The 26,287-nt window shown below is 40.2% G+C and overlaps 1 protein-coding gene across 1 annotated transcript in view; it reads right to left on the reverse strand.

Moving 5' to 3' along the window:
- Positions 1-26,287, reverse strand: part of LOC139709929 (RAC-gamma serine/threonine-protein kinase-like) — a 99,532-nt gene that overhangs the window by 60,257 nt on the left and 12,988 nt on the right. The window contains exons 2-3 of the mRNA XM_071621884.1: positions 19,321-19,446; positions 5,153-5,230 (exon numbers count right to left, since the gene is read on the reverse strand). Of these exons, the coding sequence (XP_071477985.1) occupies positions 5,153-5,216 (64 nt within the window). The 5' untranslated portion in view covers positions 5,217-5,230; positions 19,321-19,446. The remainder of the gene's footprint in view (positions 1-5,152; positions 5,231-19,320; positions 19,447-26,287) is intronic.

Below are 26,287 nucleotides of genomic sequence, written 5' to 3' on the forward strand. Positions count from 1 at the left end.
TGAGTACATTTTGAACAAGTTCATGTTATAATAGGATACAAATTTTGCAGACATAAGGGATTGTGCCCGGTTTCTTATGTATGGCATTTCAAATAACATGAACCCATACAACCGTGAAATCTAGCATGTGCCTATAGAGTGAGTAAAGTGTTAATGCACTGAGGGTTATTTTAATGTTTTGGTTTTCTATGAAAAGGAAGCCAGGTGTGCAGTTTTGGTGCACTATGAACTACAACTAACGCAACTGGTTCCCTTTAACCTAACTTGGCGGTCACATTCCTATTCAAACATTTTCACAACAAGTTTCATTTGGCATCTATTTCTTATTTAGTTGTAAAGAGCTTAGAATTTTTATGTAAATCATGATGAAAATGTAATTATTACTTGTATTATAATGATCATGTAAGAAATACAGCCAATCTTTTGTCTCACGGAGCAAAGTAAACATGAAAAATGATTACATTTCGGACGCAAAATCTGCTAGCCTTCGTTTGGCAAAGTAGACCGAGTGCTGCAGTGCATGCCTATTTATAGTGCTAGTAAAGGAAACATTATGCGTTTTTACATCAGCGCGATAAAGATCCAAGCTCGAGATATTTTTTTATTTCCCAAGTCAGAAAATAGCGCGCTATTTCGAAACATCGGGCTGATGTGAAAATGCCTATTGTGTCTGTGGGCATGCCATTGTTCTGCTTCACTGGAGCGTAAGCTGCGCTATTGTTGGACGATGCAGATGATCAATGATTGGCTGACCACAATATTTTTGTATGCTTTTTAGTGAAAAAAAAAAGCTGTTATGGTACCATGGCAATGCATTGTTCAACACTGACAAAAGATTAAGTTTGCACAACTATATACTATTATAGTGGTCATGTGTGCCAAATTTCAAGTCAAATGCTCTAAGAGAGAGGGAGTTAACTGAATCCACGATATTTTCGTGTGATTTTCATTAAAACTTTGCTAATACCCTGGTACCATTGCAACGCATTGATCAACACTGACGAAAGAGTAAGTATGCACATCTATGTACCATAGTGGTCACATGTGCCAATTTTCAAGCCACGTGCTTAAAAACTGTTCAGGAGTTAGGTTAATCCACACATTTTTGTATTATTGGTAAAAAAACTGCTGTTGCCATGGTAACAGATTTATTAATGCACACATCAACGGTGTTTTGCACAACTACACATTACACTGATTGCATGTCCAAAATTCAAACTGAATTGCTAAAAAACTGAGAGAGTAGTTTGATCCACAACATTTTGTAAGATTTTTATGAAAATCTGCTGTTGCCATGGCAATGCATTATGAAATACTCATGAAAACTGTGCCTTGCACATCTGCCTGTGATAGTGGTCACACATGCCAAATTTGAAGTTAATTGCTCCAAAAATGAGAAAGTACTTAGATCCAAGTTTTTACTAAAATTTGCCATTGCCATGGCAACGCATTATGCGATATCAACGAAAAAGACGTCTTGCACATCTATCTTTGATAGCGGTCACACATGTCAAATTTGGGGTCAATTGCTAAAAAAATTAGAGCAGTTCGATCCACAAGTTTTTATGAAAATATGCCATTGCCATGGCAACGCATTATGCGATACTAAAGCCGTGGTCACAACTCGCCGTACTTGCAAGTGCGTGCTGTCTACTTACAAAAACGTGGGCAAAATTTGGGGATCCGTACGTAGTAAGTACCGCCTCCGCACGAATTTTCGAGCACGCAGACACGCCGTAGCACTTTTAGGACCCGAGGAACTTTCGCAGCGTTCGGGCTACGGATTCACCCTAAGTGCGGGCAACGTACGTGCACTCTACAGCGAACGTGCGTACAATGCACTGACTCCGTGCGTTTTTTAAAATTTTCCCACCGTCACTTGCTCGGCTGACGGCACACGTAGCACGTACGTGTTGAGCACGTAATAAGTGCGCAGCCCGTGCTTATTTGACACTTCCCTGAGTTCAACTGTTCAATAGAGCACGCAGACCGTACCGAACTTGCCGAATAAGCACCTGCTCCGCACTTAAAACGTAAGTTGTGCACAGTGATCTCTGCAAGGTACACGAACCGAGCCAACGTACGAGTATCATCATTTTTGTCTCCAAGATGTCATGATGATGGCAATTATATATTCATACTGTTCTATTTCACCTACCGGGCAGAATTTCCCTGTAAGGATTATAGGATCAAAAAAATCGCATACACAGTAAAATGATTGTTATATCACTTGAAAGGGTTTTCAAAACTCTTTCGAATTGTGTCACAAATCGAAATTATTATGTAATAGGACCCTTCTGCCTGGTAGGCGATTAGTAATATATTTATATATATGTATATACACATACTTGTATACACTTGTACCATATTTTGTGGCACATAAGACAAAGTAAAAAACTTCTTGAAGAAGCAAAACATATAGAAATCTTGAGCTCTGAATGGTCAATGCATGAAGTGACAGGATTTTTGGAGTTTAAAAAAAAATGTTACATTTAAGATCTGCACAAGCGTGGTTAAAACGCATTGATCATCATTATATGCAGAACAGTGATAAAGTCAGTACCATTCTCTGAAATTGAGAATGTGTATATTTTGAAATTAAGCAAGGAAGAATTTTCTATGACAGTATTACCTTATCATAGGGCCTTAATTGCAAACATGACACCTTTAGTCTCAGATGAAACTGCAAACCCATAGGCCTACATTCATTGTTCTATTGATATGCTGATAAATCTAGCTAAAAAACGCCTCCATGTCTGAAATGCCACCACCTCTGAAACTGGGTATAAAGATGGCAGACTTAATAACAGCAAATTATACGCATCTCACCTCAAGTGCCAATGTGTTAGGATGTTTTAATCCAAATAATGTTATACAATGTCATTGTATACCTGGTATTATTAGTAGCCTATTAACCTACATCAGGTATACAATGCCATTTTATGCGTGATGTAACCTATGTCCTATACCTGATATAGCCTATTAACCCTTTCTCTGTCAATGAGTCAAATATGCACACATTTCACATATTTCACTTAGTTTATTTATTTCAATCTCATTTCTTTCAACAGAATATATAAAAACCTATAGACATGAAATGAATATGACACACAGAAGGTTAAACTACCATATACATCCATGGAGAAGAAGTATGATTAAACATCTGAAGAACCTTGAAAGGTGGTCCTATAATTAGGCCTACCCATAGTAGCATCTGAGAAAAAAAAAATCATCGCACCTGCACGCACTTACAACATGCGACAGAGTAGGGATACCTTACGTGAGCAGCACGTGTAATTACAGCCTCCGCAAGAGAACGTAGCAATCTCACGCAGATTGTAAGTTGTAAGCACGTACAACTCACTTACCACGTGCACAACGTACGATGCACGTAACCCCTCCTTGCCAGGCGTGGCGTGCGGGCCACGTACTTACATCCTGCGCAACCGTGCGAGTGTCGTGCGTTGACGTACTTCCTCCCTGCGCTAGTCAATTCCTCCCCACGTTTTTAGAAAAAACGTGAACGCCGTGGCCTCCGCCAAGAACGTACGGACGAAAAGCACGCACGGCGAGTTGTGACCAGGGCTTAAGGGAAAAGGTGTCTTGCACATCTACCTTAGATAGCGGTCACACATGCCCACCCGCCTGACCGCCCGACCAACCGACAGGCCACCCAACCTCAGAGTGATTCCTATATCCCCCATGCACACTATGTGTGGGTGGGGGTATAAAAAGCACTTTAAGTATTAACAGACAAAAACAATCAAATTAGTTAAGAATAAGTGCACAATATGGTCAGAAATTAGCCATCCCCCTTTTTTTAATGTTTTTTTTTTTTTGCATTTTTATGTATTCAACTTCTCACAAGCCAAAGATTGGTCAACAAAAAAGTGTCATTGATTCTCACTAATACACATGTTTACAACACAACACAATAATACACAGCCTTCCAGTATCATTTGACCTTTCATAGGGGTGGGGGTATCGGAGCAGACGTGAGAAATGATAAAAGTCATTGGAAGCAAAGGCGTAAAAGATCGTTTTCACACAAGTGGAGAATGCGTCACTGGAATGATTCTAGTGATGCACCACTAGAATCATCATTCTAATAATGCATTTTGGCAGTGTGTTTATGCAAACTCGAATCACAGAGGGTAATTTGAATTGCGCAATTCAAATGACGGTTAGGAGGTGTTTTCTACGGATGATTCTCCAAAATAACGAAAACAAAAAGTTATGTGTATGGAGTGACCTCCAAAATCTTTTCTTTTTTTTTTTGGGGGGGGGGGGCAGAGCTTACAGTAACCTTCAACTACTTCTGCAGAAAAAAAACATGCACTTCAAATGAATGCACTGCATATGAAGCTGCACAGTGGTGGCGTATTATGAGTGGGGAAGGCCGAGCCTAACTACTTACAGTATGGTATTGATCATCGGACATTTCCCCCCAAAGAAAAAATAGTCACAAGACTCTAGAAGTTATATAGAAATAGTCACATAGACAAAAAAACAGTCACATAGTAACAAATTTCAGTGCAATCATATTCAGAGAATCGTATCATCATATCACGTCAGAAGTAGGTCCTATAGAGCACGAGCCAGAGATGAACAAGAATCACTCTAGGTCCTATTTGCATGAAACATGCTTCTTAACATGTCTCTAAACAAATCTTTCATCAACCTCAAGGTGTCTTATATACCCCTTTCAGTAACTCGTGCACTTTTGGCCATCTCCTGGCCAGAGCTATATTGGCCTGGACCAAGCAGTAAAAATTGCGTTCAGTAACTATAGCATAACCACACCACTTTTACAATGAACCTTTCACGAACTCTGCCACGTAAGGGATAACTGCCATGGTAACTGAACACGCGGTCCGGCAGAAGCACGGCCAGGTAATTGTGACCTTCAACCGTGTAAGGAATTTTAGCCCAAGCCTGGCGCTGCTACCGTTCATAAACTCTTCGATCGGCACCAGGCCCGAGCCTGCCCGCGCCTGGTGCTATCTTACAGCAGCGCCAAAATAGCCCGAGCCTGGCGCAGGCCACTTTGGCACAAACTATTCATAAACTCAAAATTTTATGACTTGGCTCAGGCCAGGCCCGAGCCACAGTTACCGAAAGGGGTAAAAGTTGGATAATTAGGGAAATTTACCTCTCTTCTGAACCCAGCCTTCTTTGACGATCGTTATCGGCACTTCCGAGACCGACGTCGTCATTGTGATTCAGAGAGCTGTTAAAAAGAAGGATGAACAGAAAAGAAAGAAAGAAAAAAAAAAATCGCATCAGTAAAATGCATGGGATCATATTTCCTATACCAAACACTGCATGTCAGCAAACATGAAATTCATCTTTCTTATTACGTGATTATACCTCACAAAATTGTTACATAAATGCACCCATTGACTTGTTTTAGCTACCACAAGGTTACCTCAAGATTGCTAAACAGTCATTCAGTGGGGGATACCATTCTGTATGGCACTGCCTTTGAAGTAACAAATCTTGTGCACATATAATGTGCATGTTGCAAAGAAGCAAGGCACGCACTGCACTACCCCTGCGCTCAGAGCTAGTTCACATTGGAGTTTCACATTTAACTGATAGGTCATTTGGACAGTCGGCATCATATGTTGACAAACTATGTGGGTCTGATAGGTATACAAACTGTGATATTTCCAATGTTACTTTCAATCAATGGAATAATATTCAGGTGAGATACAGGAAGGGCACTACCTCCATTGACTTTATGGTACAAGTGTTACTGCCCTTCTGACCCTCAACTGACATGAATTTTAGTTTCTTACTTTTCTTGGAACAATTCCATCACTCATTGCATTTCTCATCAAAGCTGCATAATGGCAAAAAGTTACACTGTGAGACAGATATCTCAATCACACCTGTACTACATTTCTCTAGTCACTTTTCTCAAATGGCAAGTCGTGGTCCAGAGTTGTTTTTCAATCATCTTTTGCTTGATACTGAAATATGTTTGTAACATGCCGTCTAAATAAAAATTGAAGGGGCAGAGTGTACCTCGACCTCGCATTCACCTCCATCATGGTACATGCATGCAAATATGTATAATCTAGGATGCAATGATCTGATCAAAATAGTACACACTGTTTGTGACAGACCTGTTGCATGAACTATCATTTGTGGCAAAAGCTGGCAATTTCAAAGTAGCACTGCATTTATCTACTAGCAGAAAGGAGATCGGTGGTCTCAAACGCATTTCAAATCACCCTTTGAATGGTGTTTCACAACGGATTTCTAAAATGCGTTTGAAAACAAGTTTGTGTTTATGTATTGCCCAAAAATGCCTAACACACATTTACGGTCTTGATTCTGCCTGAGAAAATTTCTAGCTAAAGGCACCCTCACTTGATATGTGCAAGAAGTGGCAGGTAATGTCTGATCCTTTCCTACAATATCATTGATTATATAACGGCAAAAAAAAAAAAAAAAAAAAAAAAAAAAAAAAAAAAAAAGCTTGTCAAAGTTCCATGGTTTACACACTTTATCTAGGGGCCTATAGCATTGCTTTTCTAAATGAATGGAACTGACACTAAGAACTCTATTTTTTATATTTAGAATCTAATTTCCAATAATTTACATTGGGACACCCTCCTATTCCTAATCGGAGGACCTGAGTTTGATTCCTGCCCAGTGCTTACGTCCTTGGACAAGATGTTTTTACCCACTATGTCCCTCTTGACCCAGGTGTATAAATGGGTACCTGGCAACGCTGGGGTAATAATAATGGCAGGGCCCTCTGGTAGAGCAGTGGCAACACTGAAGAGGCTACCCTGGATAAATAAGACCTTATTATCATTATCATTATTAGATGAATAATAACGAACAATTTCCCTTTTTGCACATTTTCTTTATTTTTGACATCAGTGCTACAAAATGTTTTAGCATGAAGTGCTTAAAATTCCTTCAACTCATTTTCTGGTAACTCAGGGTCGAGCGCTACCAAAAAAATAAATAAATAAAATGAATGCAACAAAACAACACAGGGAAAAGCCAGGAATTACTGTGGATAGAAATTCACCAGAAGCTTTGCACATGAGAGCTTGATTGCAGGAAAAATATGGCTTTAGAATAGCCGTCAATGTCTCCTCTGGGAATAGAAAAATGGAAAATATGCCTGCTCCCTAATCAAGAATCAACATTGGGTCCCCCCCCCCCCCCCCCCCACCATGGCCCTTGATGAGAAAGTAGCAGGAAAGTAAAAGAGCCAGGGATAGGAAATAACTGTAAAGTGAGTCAACCCCATTTGCCCTCTAGCCTTCCTCCTTCTTTCTAGATCTAGATGGTTGTAGTCCATTCTACAAGACATGTATTGCAGCGGAATGAAATAGATATAGCTTATGGAAAATGAAAGTCATGTGGAAAACATCTTGCCATACAGAATTCATGGTCATCATTCGGCTCACAATAAACACAATTTACAACATGTTTTCTTATAGCCTTAAAAAGGTAACTGTAACAGCTCCGGAGAATTTAATATGAGTGCAAGCCTGCAAAATAAAAAGCAGAGATGAAGAACAGAGCACTGCAAAAGTGAAATGAATGACTTACTCAAATGCCCGCCAACATTCAAACAATCAGGTATACATTGTATGATCAATCATCAGGAATGATGGTTTCTCAAGTTCAAGCACAAAAATGTCATATTCACTACCAAATATTTTGCTGCCTAAGCAAATATCTCATGTTAATCATGAAGGTTGATTCCTCAAGTTCAAGACTTTTCAGGTAACAGAAGACCCGGTTTCATTTTATTTCACGCAGTGGGGGGGGGGGGGGGAATGACATATAAAATGTAATGGCGACTTTTTACTTTCTTTGACAGCATCAGGTATTGATCAGGCACTGATCCCGCCGACCATGGGACAAATAGTGACAGATGATATATTATCACAAGGGCAATAATCTAAGCCTGAGAGGGCGTATATTCCTAGATCTTCTCCTCAGTACACCGTTCATAGTAAACAACCCTTCAAGCCTATTGGGTGAGTGCGAAAGTGGATGCGGAGGAAAGAAAAAAACAGCAACTGTACGTAACTCCTTGCAAATTTGTCAATGGGGTGTTAGCAACCAGCCAGTAGCTGCATGATATGGTTGAAACCCTTGCCATATCCTCCCTAGCTACAGGGGTTCAAGGGAAAAGAAATCAAGTTGTTTACCCCGCCAATCACCCGCCTCGGATTTCAGTAAATGAACCCTTCTGTCATTTGCCAACCACTTTCATTTCAGTCCTGTTGTCAATTCCAGCCCGCCTTGTTATGCCACACCACTTTCTCCTTTTCTCCCTCTCTTTCCTTCCCTCTCTCTCTCTCTCCTGTTCTACTTCTCTTTTTCCTTCTTCTTCTCTCCTTCTTTTTATCTCCTTTCCTTTTCCATATTACCACCATGATAACAACCTCGATTCATACCTTTGCGCTCGTTCCTTCTTGTCCTATTCTCTCCTGCAAAAACAAGTAGATTTCTTGTAGCCTTGAGGTGAAGTACATCGGAATACGGTTACCTACACCTGTTGGGAGTGCCTAGGTTGAATATTGGAGTGGAATCGAAGAAGCCCACTCAGCGGCAGATGCGTTGCCGCTCAAAACCAACATGTTATTTACTTCCTGTTGCAATGTAAGCAGTTAGGGGTGTCCATTTCACCAAAAATGAACAGCTTGCATGCCTCAAATACCACCCAGGTCATTTCTTCCTTAATCAATGGAAAAGAACACGTCATTACATTCATACAAGACACAAAACAAGGTAATATGAAAGGATAACTTGATAGTGTGTGCATATTTAAATGCCATGAATCTTATAACGGTCAAGTCAACCTGCAAAAGCATTAGCTGCGAGGCTTGACATTAATAGTGTTGGACTGTCATCTCGGGGACACTAAAAATTGGTATTGGGCTACCAAATTTGAAAATGGTTATATTTTGGTGGCCCGATTGGGCACCTAAGGTTCAAAATGGATTGTTATGCTTGCTTTTATTTTGGGCCACTACATTTCTTTTTCTGGTCACAAAAACTTCAGAGGCCCAAACAGGCCACCACATTAAAAAAAAGAAAACACCAAAAGTACCGCCTACCCTTCAGACTCAAAGATTCTAGTGGCCTGTACAGGCCACCACAGAAAAATACACCAAAAACACTGGCCACCAAAACTTCAGATTTGAAGATATTAGTGGCCTGTACGGGCCCCAGAGAGAAATACACCAAAAACACTGGCCACTAAAACTTCAGATTTGAAGATATTAGTGGCCTGTATGGGCCACCAGAGAAAAATACACCAAAAACACTGGCCACCAAAACTTCATATTTGAAGATATTAGTGGCCTGTACGGGCCACCACAGAAAAATACACCAAAAACACTGGCCACCAAAACTTCTGATTTGAAGATATTAGTGGCCTGTACGGGCCACCACAGAAAAATACACCAAAAACACTGGCCACCAAAACTTCAGATTTGAAGATATTAGTGGCCTGTACGGGCCACAAGAGAAAAATACACCAAAAACACTGGCCACCAAAACTTCATATCTAAAGATTTTAGTGGCTTGCATGGGCTACCTGAGAAAAGGCTTATTGACAAGCCCTGTAATTGTTCTCCATCAGTTCCTTTGTTCCTTCTGCTCTCACTCTATCTCTCTTTTCTCTTTTCATTCATCCTTCACACTTTCTATCTTCCATCTCTCTGGTCTTCAAAGTATTTGTTGAAAAGCTATATCAAAACTTTGAATACATGCCATAGAATTAACTCGTGAATTGAATTGTGGGCTTCAACAAAGTAATTTATCAAATAATATGAACAGAAAAATAGAAACTGAAATGGATGGAATCTACTGGCAGCTTTGTCAGTGCATGATAATTCACTTATACACCAGTTTTGCTCTGTACCCGATCTTCGTGCATTTCTCCTGTAGAGGTGGGAAGAGAGATGGTGTACGAACTTGGAATAGCTTCTTTGATCCCAAGCTTGCCACCTACACTGAGTAAATGTTTTCAATGTAATCATTTTGACACCACTCTTTTACTAAGGCTTTCACTAAGGCTTTAAGTGCTATTGATAAACACAACCCTTGAAACCCCAGTGCATGGCCGTTAATGCCCTGAAAAAATGCACATTGCCAGAACAGTTATTTTCGCATTTAGTACCACACACACTCCATTTCAATGACTCCAAGGTAGTTCGACAGTGTGGCAACCACCAAGGTTTAATACACATGAAGATCAACTTAATTTATTCGGAGACAAAGACCCCCCCCCCCCCAAAAAAAAAAAAAAAAAAAAACCCTCCCCAGCAATTATAAACAACACCTGGTGTTATGCACAGTTTGCTTCTCATAACTAATTTGCAAAGCCCAAAGTTCACATGCACCATGACTGGCAGAAATTACACTGACAGGACAACATACAAAAAAAGACTGATTAGATACACCAACTGTTCTCTTCTCAAAATATAACACAATGAAACATTCCTTTTTCAGGAGTTAAAGGGACCAAAGCCTTAAAACAGGTATGATGTTTATTTCTTTTCTTTCATTTTTGCAGGAGGGGGGTGGGGGTGGGGAAAAGATTTGTTGCAAAGTGTAAAACATTTCTTGAATAGTTTTCATGCACTCTATGCAGCCAGAAAGTCAATATTAGTGAGCTTTAGATTTTGGACGCGTGGACGTTCAAAGGAAAAAAACATGTTCTGAGTGTGCGCAGTAGCGCGCGTAAAGTCAATCTATTTTTAGCTTGCGTCGCCTGAGTTTTTCACTACGCGTACTGGGCTATTTTCACGTCCGCAGTTTGCGACGTAGAGAGCTTCTTCATGCACTGATCATATGGGGGCGGGATTGTATTTTTCATACGTTACGTCCCAGCGTAATCTAAAGCTACTTTTCCACACGACGCAGGGAGAGGAGAACGTCCAGCGCAAGCATCGGCTCAAACGTCCGCGCATCAAAATCTAAAGCTCCCTAATGAGGAAAACGTGAACTCTGTCAACTCTGGATTGCTAGCCTACATGTACCGGTTCATGTGAAAACAGCATAACACCTACAAAATAACAAATTTGACAAAATGACAATACTGCACTGTGTGTTTGTGTTCTAAAATAAGCGCATGGGATGTATTGGAACCCTAGCAGAACTGACGTCAAGCCGCTCAGGCTGCCATTTCTGTAGATAACACAGTAAAATAACCCTGGTTCCTTGTTCCTGTTTAAGTGCATTTGGGTAAAGTTTTCCTGTTCCTCATTTAAAGACATGTTCCTTTTCCCTGATCATCTTTCTTTGAGTCACTGTTTGATATTGCGGTTGTTCAAATTTATGAAACCTGTCGAATTTTGGAAGAAAAAAGGGGAAAAAAGCCCTCAAACATATACAGCTCTGAACTTGGAAGGCAAATGCCAGGCGTATGTTTTGCCTGTATATTGCAAATTGTACATTTAGAATTCTTAATGTAAGTTCATTGACCTTTTGACCTTTGACCTTGTCAGACTTCACCAATATTCAAACCTGATTGGCATCTTTAGGTGATGAAGCTGTGGTGTGAGTTTTGTGGTAACAGCTCAAAGCTGTTAAAAATAATTGAGAGTACACTACAATATTGCCAGTATATGTACAGTGCTTAACAAGAAAAGTTCATTGACCTTTTTTCTGCACCTGTCCGAACTTCAGCAACACAGTAGAACCTTGATTATCCGGCCACATCGGGACCAGCAGGCATCCAGATAGCCGATTTAGCCACATAAAGGAGACATGCTGTAATACAGCACTTTGTAACATATCATTCTAGGGGTATACACATGTCATTACCAATTCACTAATATTTTGATTATCTGCATGGCATTGTCATGTTTTATACTTCACAAATTGATACAGAAATAAAACAAAATATGAGTAAAATAATCCCTTCGTGTACTGTTTGTTTGATATTGACCAATAATGAGATCGACACTGCGACTCATCGAATACTGGCGCTGCATTGTACTGTGACCACTGCTGTGCACTCAGTGCCAGGGACAAGCACGGCACCAGTCATTGACATCGTCTCACAAACTGTTTCGCTGCGATGATTGGGATATGTCCCGTCATGTATTTGCATGATGACAATAATGGTTGAATACAATATATTTGTTTTGAGTGAGATTTGGCACTGAAAATACAAGAAAACATTTTTTTAAATAGCAGCCAGTCGACATCCGGATAACAGAGAATCCGGATAATGGATGGCCGGATAATTGAGGTACTCCTGTATTTGCACTTGATTGGCATCTTGAGGTGATGATGTACCTGTGATGTGAATTAGGTGGTCATAGCTCAAAGCTGTGGAAAGTTATTGAGACAATACTACAATTCTATGAGTACATGCAGTGCTTATTTAAAGGTAGAGTTCATTGAACTTCTGACTGCTAGCCATGTCAAACTTCACCAATATTTGAACTTGACTGGCGTCTAGATAGGTGATGTACCCATGGTGTGAGTTTTGTAGTCATAGCTCAAAGCTGTGGAGAGTTACAGAGCAAGGAATATATGATGCTTATCAGGGGAAGACACTAACATTTTGACCTTTGACCTGGTCGGACTTCACCAATATTCAAACTTGACCGCCACTACTAAGTGATGTACTGTAACTTGTTGCTATAGAGAGTACACCACAAAACTGTGTGTACAGTGCTTACCAGGTAAGGTTAACTGACCTTTTGACCTTTTGAACTTGTGAGACTTCATCCATGTTCGAACTTGAACAGCATTTTTAGGTTTCAATATACTGTGGTGAGAGTTTAGTGGTCATAGCTCAAAGCTGTGGAAAGTTATTGAGATTATACTAAATTGTTAACAACTACACTGCCATTGTTAACAACTATGCTGCCGCTGCCAACAACCATGATGACAGAAAAGTGAAACCAACGATGTATGTCTCACTTCTGCTACGCAGGCAAGACCAAAATCATGCTGTCACTGACAAGACAGGCATTTATAACAAACTCATCATGCTAATAAACAATTTGCTACATGATCTATACCAGTAGTATATGGGAATAATGGTGAATCCAGAATACTCACCTATTGCTACTTTTTAAAGGTAAAACAGTTTGCATTCAACTACAGATACTGTCAAGTTCTGCTTTAAAATGGACATAAGAAATTTGTGTGAAATAATTCTGTGATAACACAACATAAGTTGGGGAATGATTAAAATGCAAAATAATGGCATACAGCTTGTTGGTAAATAAATATACTACTGCTGTACTGCAAATCGCGCTCCTCCAGTCATGTGGTAGTGAAACTTCAAAATTTTGCAAAGTCCCTCCTTGTTTCTAAGGACCTGTTTTGATGAAACATCTATCATTATTTGTCTAATTTCAGTTCATTCATCAAAGCCAACTTGAATATAATATGAAAGTGCAGTTTAACATTGCACCTCTTCTGGTATACTTTCACTTGACAGTAGAATAAAAATGTGATATTGTGGCAAGGACTGTGAAGGATGCCTGCTATTCACAGAACACAACACGATGATGATACCCGGCAATTTGGAGTTCGGAGTTAGCTCATGGGCACATTGGTCCGGATATGACCTTTCTTCTCTTTTTTCAGTCGGTTAGGGGCACTTCACTCGTTTTTGAGCGACATAATGCGTAAGCTTTACGTAGCAAATATAATGAAATTCATTGAACCTGTCCAAACAAAGAATGAACTCGCATAGACCAGATGACCAGAATGATCCGGTCAATTAACACTTGGGAAACATCCATTTAATTATTTGGCATTGAATGTATTAACAATCTCTTTCTATTGATATTGCCAAATACCACTTTTGCTGTCAGGTGGATGTGCTGGCAAGCAGCATTTATACGGATTACATGAATAATCATTACACCACAGATGCTTACCCCAGTGAATTTAAAAGCCAACATGACTCTTGGTATCAAAGACCTTTCTTCTGCTTCTGCTCATGCACAAAGGGGAACTGCGAACTGGCTTATAGAACAGAACATCTTTGTAAGTCAAGATGAAGTATAAATCAGCATTCATAGCAAGATACCATACAGGGCGAAAAACTGCAAGTACAGCAAAACAGCATCAATGTAAAGTATGATGCATAAATCCCCAAGTCTTCTTTCAGTAATTGAAATTCATCCCTATTACACCTATGTAACTTACAGAGTGTACTTATTCCTCTCCAACTTCCGCCACAAGACAGGTGTTCCAAAGCAAGCTCCAAGAGTCAAATGTGCATCACTTTAAACAGAATTTGATTTAATCATGTTCAACAGTTCTTTATCAAATTCCACATTCTGCCCTCCCCCTTAAAAAATTGTTACAATGTGGCATTGAGACCGTAACTTCTTTTAACCATCTCAAAGTGCTCTGTTGTGGTGAAGGGATGTTACATCAGCACCAGGTGTGAATGACAACAGCCCTGCAGGATTTCAGTTTCCTGCAGAGCATGCATCGACAAAACAACTTGACATAGGCAAATTTCATTTTGTCTGTTGTACACTGGCATTTTCAAGCTGGCATCGTACCTGGGCTTGAGCAGAAGGAATCCACACAGCTCATCTTTGATTCAAAGCTCATGACACACAGCAGTCTTGATGATAACTTGCACGAGACATAAATGGATAATCAGAGCTCACTGAAGGTTATGGTAGGGAACATGAGAGCCATAGTAGTTTAACCTGGGTAAACATTGGAGAAACAAGTTACCAGCAAACATGCCTCTGGCAATCCTTCTTCTCTCTGATTTATCGAAGTATGTTCAAATTTCTTGATCACCACAGCAGCTGTGATATGATAACTGGACCTTAGATTGCTGACCTTTGAGAAAGCAAGCCTACATCAGAGTCTTTTCGCCATCATTAATGTCTCTGAACTCATCTGGTATTTTTCTTTTTGTCAAAATGTTCAGGAAGCCATGAAACATCTTAACATTTCATAACAATCAATCCCACTACAACAAACTCCTTGATTCTGACCCAGCCAGTGATTTCTCCCAACAGACCCAATCAACACTTGATAACACAAAAGAAAATGGACACCTATCCAACCTCAAAGAAGACCCACAAATTTCTATCCTCAACCATTGCCGATTCTACCTCCTCTTGTAAGATCCACAAACCTGGAAATCCTGAGCAATTCATCCTCCCAAGAAATGGTTCTTCTGTATCTTCCTCTTTGTTGATCACAATATTAAACACCCTGTCTCACTAGCATTACTACATCCGTGACACACCAGACTTTTTTAGAAAACCCAATGGCATCAAGGGCCAGATACCTGAAACTGCAATCATCAACACTTTTGATAACTCGTCTCATTACACCAACATTCCCCATGATAAAGGTATCCTGGCCTCATTGTGAGGCACTGGCTCGCAGTGGTTGTTTACCTCCCCCCCCCCCCCCTTTCCAACAACAAATCCTTCATGTCACATATTATACTTACAAAACACAAATCCACATTCATGGACAAGCACTATCCACAGGTGTCCAGCACAGTAATGGGCATCCAGACGGCTTCTTCCTCTGCCTTTATCATCATGACCAAGCCGGAGCAGTAGATGTTAGATTCAGTCCCCTGTTGTCAATGGATTTAGTGGTACTACAACCCATCAACGAGATCTTCTTCATCTGGACCATGGAGGAAGACAGCCTCCATCATTCAATGACTACATCAACTCTTTCCAAAGAACCATCAAATTCACTTCTGATTTCTCCCAAGACACGACAAACTTCCTTGATTTCTACGTGAAGGAGTCTAACCATGTCACCACTCCTCTCTACACCAAACTCACAAGGCCTGTCTTCATTAGCCCGAAATTCAAACTAGCGGGATATTTTGTGGTTTGGGAAAATAGCCTGATATTCCAAATGTGCATCTTCATCAGCTCGAAATGGCCCGCTAGGGAAAATTAGCCTACAATTTTGATGTATGCGTACTTTGCATCTTTACTCTGCTTAGCTCACTATGTTCTCATGAACACGGCCTTGCGGGGAAATGGCCGACCTGTTTCCCAGAATTTCGTCCATCACTTCATAGTACTTCCCAGTGGACTTTCTGTTGCATGAACTCCGGTTAAAGAAGTCCATTTTCCTTTTTGAACTCAGCTTTCAGATTCTTTATCTTGCTCTTGACTTGTTGGGCCATCTTTGTGATGCCGTATGTTCCAAGCGAAAATATCTTCACAGTTTGACCATTGCACAGCGCGAATTCAAGAACTCCTATGTTTTTGAGCTGCCCAGCGTGAAAAACTTATCGTGTGAAAATATCGATAATTGTGTTAATAATGTTTATAAATGTCATATCTGTCATTTACACAAAAAATAACAACAAACAAATCTATGCCAAGCAGTACTATTCCAACTGTCACCATTTCTGGAATAATCCACTTTTCAGTGCATGTACAAATGCATGCATACGCACCATATTCACATGCTTTGAAACAAACCAGTCAAAAAGTGTGATCTGGTATGGGGAAAAGAGACCTGGTGATTAATGCCCCACCCCCAAAGTGTAGCTTATTGCACGACCACAAAGATCCGGGCAGGAAGTTTTTGTTTCAACATCCCCGAACGATTCCCACCATGCACCAGAGATAGGAAGGGATACTGGGCAGGTTCATAAATAAACAGCATGCTGCTGCAAAAAAGCAGGTCAAGTTGTGTGACTACAGACAATACTGTCTGCAACTCCCACGATCTCTGATTATTTTGTGAATATACATGTGTTTGTGTAATGTGTGTATACATGTGTGTGTCTTTGTTACTCAACAGAAACTGATACCATTCAGGTTGTTGGGAGGAAGCAACCAGTGAATACAATGAATGGATCACTGCTGCTCATAGGATTGTAATTTAAACACAGCTGTTGAAGGAGAGGCCAGTCAGAGTTCCCAGGACCTGTTTTAACCCATTGAGGACGGGCTGATTTTGCCACAACACCTGTTTCCCATAGACACCTGCCCGAGTATACTTGGGACTCGCTTTCAATGGGTTTAGGACCCCGTTTACAGTGCGGGGCTCGGCCGCGGTTCGGCCGCAGCCGAGCCTGCCTTCATTTCAGTGTAAACGCGCAAAAGGCCAAATGCGGGGCCAAAATTGGCCGCGCATTTGGCCACACTCTGGAGGTGGTCTCGGCCGCGGCTGAGCCCGGCCTTTTCTCAGTGTAAACGCAAACTGGGCCAAATGCGTGGCCAATTTTAGTCTGGCTTCCAGACCCTCTGCCCTTACTATTTCACTATTCAGGATATTAACCCCCTCAACGTCGAAAACTAGTATAGTTTAAGGTGGTTTTGACTTTGTCCTGCAAAGGATTTTTCCTTCGGCAAAGGCCTTTGCCCGAACGGCGACTTCATCGCCCTGGAATCCAGTTGGCAAAGGGTCTGAAAACCTGGGGCCCGTTGCATAAAACTTACCGTTGAATTTCAATGGTAACTACTGTCAAAATTAGGCATCACAGCCAATCAGCATCAAGGATTATAAAATTTACCGCTAATTTGAAGACTTACCACTAGAAAGGAGCGGTAACTCCAGCGGTAAGGGTTTTATGCAACAGGGCCCAGACTATACCAAATTGCGTTTGTTTACAAGCAGAGCGCTACTACGACAAAATATTGAAAGGTTTGAATGAAAAGCCCAGGCAAAGCCCCGCACTGTAAACGGACGAAATTGCGGGGCTCGGCCCAGCCCCGCACTGTAAACGGGGTCAAAGTCGTTGAATGTGATATGACCTGGCCCAGAGCCCTCGTCACATACTATGCATATTCACTTCACCCCCTAATTTCCATGTTTGCTGGCCATAGCTAGACATCACATTAATTACCATCAGGATGGGCAAGCTTTCAGGTTGCCATAGATGATCATTGTGACAGAGGCAGAAATAAAATTTGAATACAATTGGTATAATACATTAAGATTACTTGCTCCCACACTGAATCTGCCTACTGTAAAAGACGATATTTTCGTGGCATGAAATTTTCGCGAGTCGCCTCTAACATTCAACGCATATAGTGCAGATGAGAACTTTTACGTGCATTTAATTTCGCGAATCTTGGCTCTCGCGAAATTCGTGAAGTTAAAAATGCATGCGAACATTCCTCATTTTACAGTATGTGAATTCCAGATTTAGTGTTTTCAATGATACAAATCTACACAAATCAATTTGGGGTTATTATGTGACAACAGAACGTGAAAGTCACAATCACATAATGTGCGGTAATGTAAGAAATTAAAAAGCCCAACCAATGTATCACATGGAAACGGAGCCAGTCAGGCCTAGTTGGGCAAAACCAGCCCAAGCAGCATAAACAGACAAGAGACCACTTTTTTGAGTGGGCTTTCAAACCTCCTCGAGGCTCTGAAACCGACCCGCAGAATAAATGGGGAAGGTAAAGACTCCTATTCACTCCACTCAATATGGATAAAATCTTTTTACTTGGGCAAATGTAATGAAATCAACCAATTTTGAAAAGTAAAAAACATATCTGCTTGAGAAAAAGGGCTTAAACCTTTCACTTTTGACCTAGAGATTTAATGTATATTGTGTTGTTGCATGACAATCAGCCAGAATGACCCATCTAAGCATTTATGTGGCAGAACCTGTACTCGCCTTACCATCCCTCCTCTCTCTCTGGGGGACAGGTTGATGTAAGATTCATGCTGGTACACTTCGTCTATTTCTGGCTGGAATATGATTCTACTGGAAAGATATATAAATACACTGTGTATGGGTACTGACAACCAGCAGCCAGCCCCATTCTGAGAAATGTTTTCTAGCATGCTCTAGTTAGCCCCAGTTTGTTTTCACCTTTTCCGGATTCTCTTTCCAGGAAAGACAGGCTTGGGAATAATTCCCTCCTTACAAACACATTTGTTAGAATTTTTTCCATTTCAGCATTTCAGCATTATATTCTGCGTGGTTCATAAAAAAGAAAAAAAAAGAAGAAGTCAAATACGCATCAGCTTCTCTGAAGCAGTTGAAAATGCATGACAAATGCTATGTCTGGAAAACCAATTTCCATTAGGGACTGAAAAATAACCCCCGAATATCGCAAAACTGCACACACACACACAGAATAACACGACAGTTAAGTGCCAAGTTTAACAGTAAGAATCAGTTTGGAAATGGTCTTGGCCACCCAATGACGGCCAATGACATCACTGCAGAAATTTGAACGCTATTAATCAAATCAGTTTCCTTCTTCTTCAAAACCATAATGGCACAGCCAACGTGTGCCTGCATGGCACTTTATGTTTGACAATGATGCGAAGAGGGAACAAGTTTGTCTTTCATGAATGCACAGCAACAGAACTTACAGAGCTATGTGTGAGGTTTCTGTTGACACGCTGATAGACCGATATTGAGATCTAGCCTCAACGCTCCTGGTGGGGTTTTTCAAGTACCTCAGCCACTGCAATCAAGTGAGGAATCCAACAACTTTCCTGTGAATGGTATGATAAAGATAGCAGATGAAAATTTGATTATTGTGAGTGTTTAGATGTTAACATAGAATGCAGATTTAGTGGTCCTTAAGTTTCAAAATCACACAAAAGCTGGGAGACACCTACCATGCCTGAAAATAAAATTAGTGGTTCAGGTATACCTTCACCTCATTTAAGTGACAGAATTACAAATCTCAAACAATGGCAAACTGTTGCAAAACATTTAATTCAAATTTAAAAACTTATCCCAGCATTTGCTTAAAAATGTTCAGCATGCCATGACTGAAAATCATTGAACCCATAGCAATATATAACAAGGAAAAGTAGAAATTACACGGTGCGTAATATATGTCCCCGCCGGAAGTAGCATTTTGTAGCAAAATGTACAATACAGGTCAAAAATCAAGGTCAAAGGTCAAAGAAGTCAAAGGTCAAAATTCTGTGTACAAGTTTTGAAGCCCTCACCTAGTGCCATCACATAAAGCAAACGGAATCGAAATTGGGTTAGAAATGGCGGAGTAGCATTTTGTAGCCATGCAATGTAATATATAGGTCAAAAATCAAGGTCAAAGGTCAAAGAAGTCAAAGGTCAAAATTCTGTGTAGAAGTTTTGAAGCCCTCACCTAGTGCCATCACATAAAGCAAACGGAATCGAAATCGGGTTAGAAATGGCGAAGGAGTAGAATTTTGTAGCAAAATGTACAATACAGGTCAAAAATCAAGGTCAAAGGTCAAAGAAGTCAAAGGTCAAAATTCTGTGTACAAGTTTTGAAGCCCTCACCTAGTGCCATCACATAAAGCAAACGGAATCGAAATCGGGTTAGAAATGGCGAAGGAGTAGAATTTTGTAGCAAAATGTACAATACAGGTCAAAAATCAAGGTCAAAGGTCAAAGAAGTCAAAGGTCAAAATTCTGTGTACAAGTTTTGAAGCCCTCACCTAGTGCCATCACATAAAGCGAACGGAATCGAAATCGGGTTAGAAATGGCGAAGGAGTAGCATTTTGTAGCCATGCAATGTACAATATAGGTCAAAAATCAAGGTCAAAGGTCAAAGAAGTCAAAGGTCAAAATTCTGTGTAGAAGTTTTGAAGCCCTCACCTAGTGCCATCACATAAAGCAAACAGAATCGAAATTGGGTTAGAAATGGCGAAGGAGTAGCATTTTGTAGCTAATGTACAATATAGGTCAAAAATCACGGTCAAAGGTCAAAGAAGTCAACGGTCAAAATTCTGCATACAAGTTTTGAAGCCCTCACCTAGTGCCATCACATAAAGCAAACGGAATCAAAATCGGGTTAGAAATGGCAAAGGAGTAGCATTTTGTAGCAAAATGTACAATACAGGTCAAAAAATCAAGGTCAAAGGTCAAAATTCTGTGTAGAAGTTTTGAAGCCCTCAACTAGTGCCATCACATAAAGCAAACGGAATCAAAATCGGGTTAGAAATGGCGAAGGAGTAGCATTTTGTAGCAAAATGTACAATATAGGTCAAAGGTCAAGGTCAAAGGTCACAACTGAAATTCTGCTTTGTAGAAGTTTCAAAGCTCCCATGTAGTGCTCTCATATAAAGCAAACAGAATCAAAATCAGCTCATAAATGACAGAGAAGTAGCAAATTGAACATTTTGATCACACACGGACGCACACACGGACACACGGACGGACACACACACGGACACACACACATACGGAGCCCGTTTCATAGTCCCCTGCTCAAACTCGTTCGGCAGGGACAATAACATACCTTGAGTTCCTTAACAAATTCCTTGAACAATATGTTATACATTCAATACGGTACAAAACCATAAACCCGCATTCTTCCCCATATTCATCATTCACAAAGAATACTAGTAGAATAAACTCCCTTACAGTTCTGAAAGTCCAATGAATTTCTTAGATATGACAGCTAAGACCCCGTTTACAGTGCGAGGCTCGGCCACAGCCGAGCCCGCCTTCATTTCAGTGTAAAGGCGCAAAAGGCCAAATGCGGGGCCAAAATTGGCCGCGCATTTGGCCACACTCTGGAGGTGGTCTCGGCCGCGGCCGAGCCCAGCCTTTTCTCAGTGTAAATGCAAACTGGGCCAAATGCGCGGCCAATTTTAGTCTGGCTTCCAGACCCTCTGCCCGTACTATTTCGCTATTCAGGATAGTAACCCCCTCAACGTCGAAAACTAGGTCAGTTTAAGGTGGATTTGTCCTGCAAAGGATTTTTCCTTTGGCAAAGGCCTTTGCCCGAACGGCGACAAAGTCGCCATGGAATCCAGTTGGCAAAAGGTCTAAAAACCAGACTATGCCAAATTCCGTTTGTTTACAAGCAGAGCGCCACTACGACAAAATATTGAAAGGTTTGAATGTTAAGCCCAGGCTGAGCCCTGCACTGTAAATGGACAAAATTGCGGAGCTCGGCCCCGCAATTGAGGCCGGGCTCGGCCGCGGCTCGGCCCAGCCCCGCACTATAATTTGGTGTCTTAGGCTTCTCCCTCTTTTTTTTATATCTTAGATTTAATGATAAACTTTAAAGTCCAATGCCACTGCAGCATCATCTATAGAACACCAAAGTGTAAAATCACAGCCATTCATCACTATGGACACTGGTTCTCAACAACCTCACATGGCCCGAGTGTTTATGTTCACACCTGGTTCCAACTTGAGCTACTGTATAGTACATTGTACAACGAAAGACTGTGACATCATCACTTTAGTACTCTATATAATATGCAAGCTTTCAACATGTGGCACACTTTACCTATCCACATTTTGCTTTTATTTTCTAATCATTCACTATTAAAGGGACTACAAGTGCATATTAACTTGTTTATCTCCACTCACTCTACACATACACACACACACACTTTCAATACCCCTGAGAAGACAGTCAGCATTAGCAAATGGAAGTCCGAGACAGTAACACATGCCCACCAGGTACTATGCAAACATGTTTCTACAGGAAGACCATTTATAACTTGAAAATGTACTTGTTGAAGGTTTATGACCGATAAGGGAAACACTGGCCCAGCAGCTTCAGGCAGTGTGACCGTGCACATCTGTCAGGCAGGGGACACACAGCAGACAGTCAACTGCTGCTCCATTCGTTCTATTCACAGAAAACACAGCTTCCCAAGTAGTTCATCTACATGTACAAATGTATCGACATATGGTTGTTTTACATCTGCAAACAGAAATTTGTTTTAAAGTAGAATTCCACTTCATGATCAAGTTGACTTTTGTAAACTGGGTAAAATCATGGTCGTATCTTCTTCTTTTTGTATAGGACACTGCAATTGGACACCGTACATGTGTACATATGTCTACCTATCAACTCACATTTTTCCAAATGGTTTAGGTAAACCCCCCCCCCCCAAAAAAAAAAAAAAAAAATATATACAAATCATAACATTCATGTTTTGGGTTGGTAATTTAGCAGCTTACACCCTCTCCCCTCCAAACCTTTTACATTGTTATTGCAACAAAACAAAAATATGATGCAAAGAAACCAGTTTTTTTTTATTCTGGTTTTGTGTCACCAAAAAGAAATCTATCGAGAGAGGATTTGTGGGTAAGTCAACAAGAGCCTTGTGAAGCCATGACAGCAATGACCTCTCAACTGTAAAACCAAAAATGTTTGCATGCATTTTAATTTTGCAAATTTCACGAGAGCCAAGATTTGCAAATCTAAAATGCACACAAAAGTTATTGACTACAATATGCATTTAATGCCAGTGGCATTACTGGCAACTCACGAAAATTTCATAACACAAACAAGGCCGTCTGCTCCAATTCACAAAAATTTCACATGGCGCAAAAATATCTTGTATATTGATATGCTTACATAGTATGGAACTGCAATTCAATATCAAGCTCAAGCTTAGCAACCCAATTTGTAAAAGGTTTAAAAAACAAAATCACATTTGCAATCCATTTTTCTTTGATTCACAATAAAAAAACTAGAAATGTCGCTATGGCGACTGATGCCTCCGCCAAAATGCATGATTCTCCCAATATGTGTATAGTATGTCTTCACAACATGAGATAACAGTTTCACATGACTGGCAAAATATTGGAATGACAGGTTTGTCAGAAATATCTTGAATGTTCACTTTCCTTGAACTACATTTGCTATAATTGTCTATTAAAGAATGCAGGTACATGTATCTGGGGAATTGAGGATTTTCACTTGACTTCTGACTGACCCTTTTATAAGTTTATGCATTGAGTAATTTTTAAGGTACAAAGAAAGAGTGTAATTACAGTATAAAATAGGTTTCTTTTTTTGCATTTAAACCTGGCCTTGACCCTTAACCTTTGACCTTTAACCTTCTGGCACGAACTTTCCAAGAGAATCTCCATTAGGTAATACATGAAGCTTTAAAAATAATAATGCAAGCATTGCATATATGAGGGAAATAGTAAAATTTTTGACAAGCTGACCTTCACCTTTGACCCCTGACTACTGACCCATGACCCCTAAATTCCCTAGATAATCCTTGCCAGTCAGTACATGCGTATTTGTATGTACCAAGTTCCATGAAGATACTTTGAACCATTTGTGAGAAAAGTGAAATTGTAACATTTTCACCTAATCTTTGACCTTTTGACCTTTGACCTTATGACATGAAACTCTCTCTGGAGAATCTCTATGCAGTAGTACATGTCTACACTAAGTTTCAAGAACATACCTTTGGGCATTGCATGGATATGGGGAAATAGCAACATTTTTAGCATTTGACCTTGACCTTTTGACCTTTGACCTCTTGCCAATGTCACTAAAATCTATTCAACTAATTGCCGTATCATACATCATCCTTGGACAAAGTTTGGTGAAAGCTGCTTCATCCAGTTTTGAGTTATCACGTAAAAAGAAAAATTTTAGGATTTGACCTTGATCTTTGACATTTGACCTCCGTTCGATTTCACTCAAAAATTAGTCAATTGTCCCACCATACATCCTTAGACAAAGTTTGGTGAAATTTGCTCGATCCAGTCTTGAGTTATCACGTAAACAGATACAATTTCATGACTTGACCTTGACCTTTGACCTTTGGCTGATTTCACCTAAAATCTAATCTATTGCCCCATTTGCTTTATACTTGGACCAAGTTTGGTAAAATTCCAGTCAATATTACTCAAGTTATCGCGTAAACGAATGCGGACGGACGGACGGACAACCCGAAAACATAATGCCTCCGGCACCACTTTGTGGCGGAGGCATAAAAAGACCTAGTCCTTCTGTACTGCAAATTTCCAATCCAACATCCCACATCCCAGCCCACCATCAAAAGAGAGAAAATATGTTTCACTTGAGTGCAACTTATCCAGTTTAAACACAGACAATGCCACCCATAGCCAGGAAGGGGGAGGGGGATTCCACAGAAACCGAGTGTCGGCAACAGACTTAGGCTATGCAAATGCGACCTTCTTCTGCTGCCTAAACAGATCCATGACATGTGACAATCATGTGTGTACGTCAGACCAGCATTATTCAAGTTCGGCAGACTTTGATGCTCATCATGATTGGAAGGTGTGAGAGCACAACATTGCCACACACATCTACAAAAACACACGTACATCAAGTAGGTACCCTACTGTTTTTACTATACCACAATAAAGGGAGTTATTACCTGATACAACTTGTAAGTGTATGTACACTAATACTACAGAGCCATATATGCAAGCTCCCATAATCAGCTGCCATAATAATTGCTAGTCAGCAGCATACATTTAAATACATGTGTTGGGTACATGTATAATCAAAGACGCTTAACTGATAAGACAGGAAAGTGTGCGCTAATCCTGTACAAAACAAATGGACAGCGTGCCGTCCTCAAGCGTATTACGCACATCACGTGAGACCACTCAAAGACGCTTGATAAACAACAACAACTTCAAAGACAGCGCGTCTCAGGTGATGTGCGTCTTTGCCTGAGACGCCCTGTCTTTGAAGTTGTTGTTGTTTATCAAGCGTCTTTGAGGGAGTGTAGCCTGAACTCTATTTTTAGATCATGTTGTTGCCAAATTTTTACCTCCACGAAATAATCCTTATTACTTTAAAATCTCGTTCTTCAAAAATATCCCCTTAATCGGAAAAAAGCTACGACTACAATTTTTAAATCTTTTTAAGATAATAAAAATACCACTACCTTTGGAAATGATTGATGTTTCTAGGTGTACTGAGTTTGTACTTAGCTCTCTTTTGTACGTAGGGTAGCCAATTTGTGTCCATTTTTATCGCGCGCCTTCGTATCTTGTTATCTCTACTATCTTTGGTATAATCCTATTTGTAATCAGTTATGATGCATTATTTGGTACCCTGGGGAACCAAATGAAAATTCACCATTTTGTTGAATTAATTATTCTTTTTCAGCACTGTACCCTGGGTTACCAAAAATGTGTAAAAATAACTTTTAGTATTATTATGCACAAAATATTTTTTTTTGTATGTGATTGTGCAACAATTCATGCATACAATTAATAACTTTATTTTTCTCATTTACATGCTCTATTGTAATCTTCACTGCTTAAAGGACAAGTTCACCTTCATAAACATAAGGATTGAGAGAATGTAGCAATATTAGTAGAACACATCATTGAAAGTTTGAGGAAAATCAGACAATCCGTTCAAAAGTTATGATTTTTTGAAGTTTTTGTGCAGTACCCGCTGGATGAGAAGACTACTGCAGTGTATGAATAACTTAGATGTCACATGCGTACAACAATATAAGGAAAATATAAAGAGAATTTCACAAAATTCCATCTTTTGAAAAAAGTACACATTCCCCTGACTCGTTACCGATACATGTTATGGGTAATATTATTCCCCCTGCCCTTAGAAAGAGGCAAGTCAA

Source organism: Diadema antillarum, unplaced genomic scaffold (genome assembly GCF_040938485.1).
Source record: "Diadema antillarum isolate AM-2024a unplaced genomic scaffold, OU_Dant_1.0 seq00001481_RagTag, whole genome shotgun sequence".
Classification (NCBI taxonomy): domain Eukaryota; kingdom Metazoa; phylum Echinodermata; class Echinoidea; order Diadematoida; family Diadematidae; genus Diadema; species Diadema antillarum.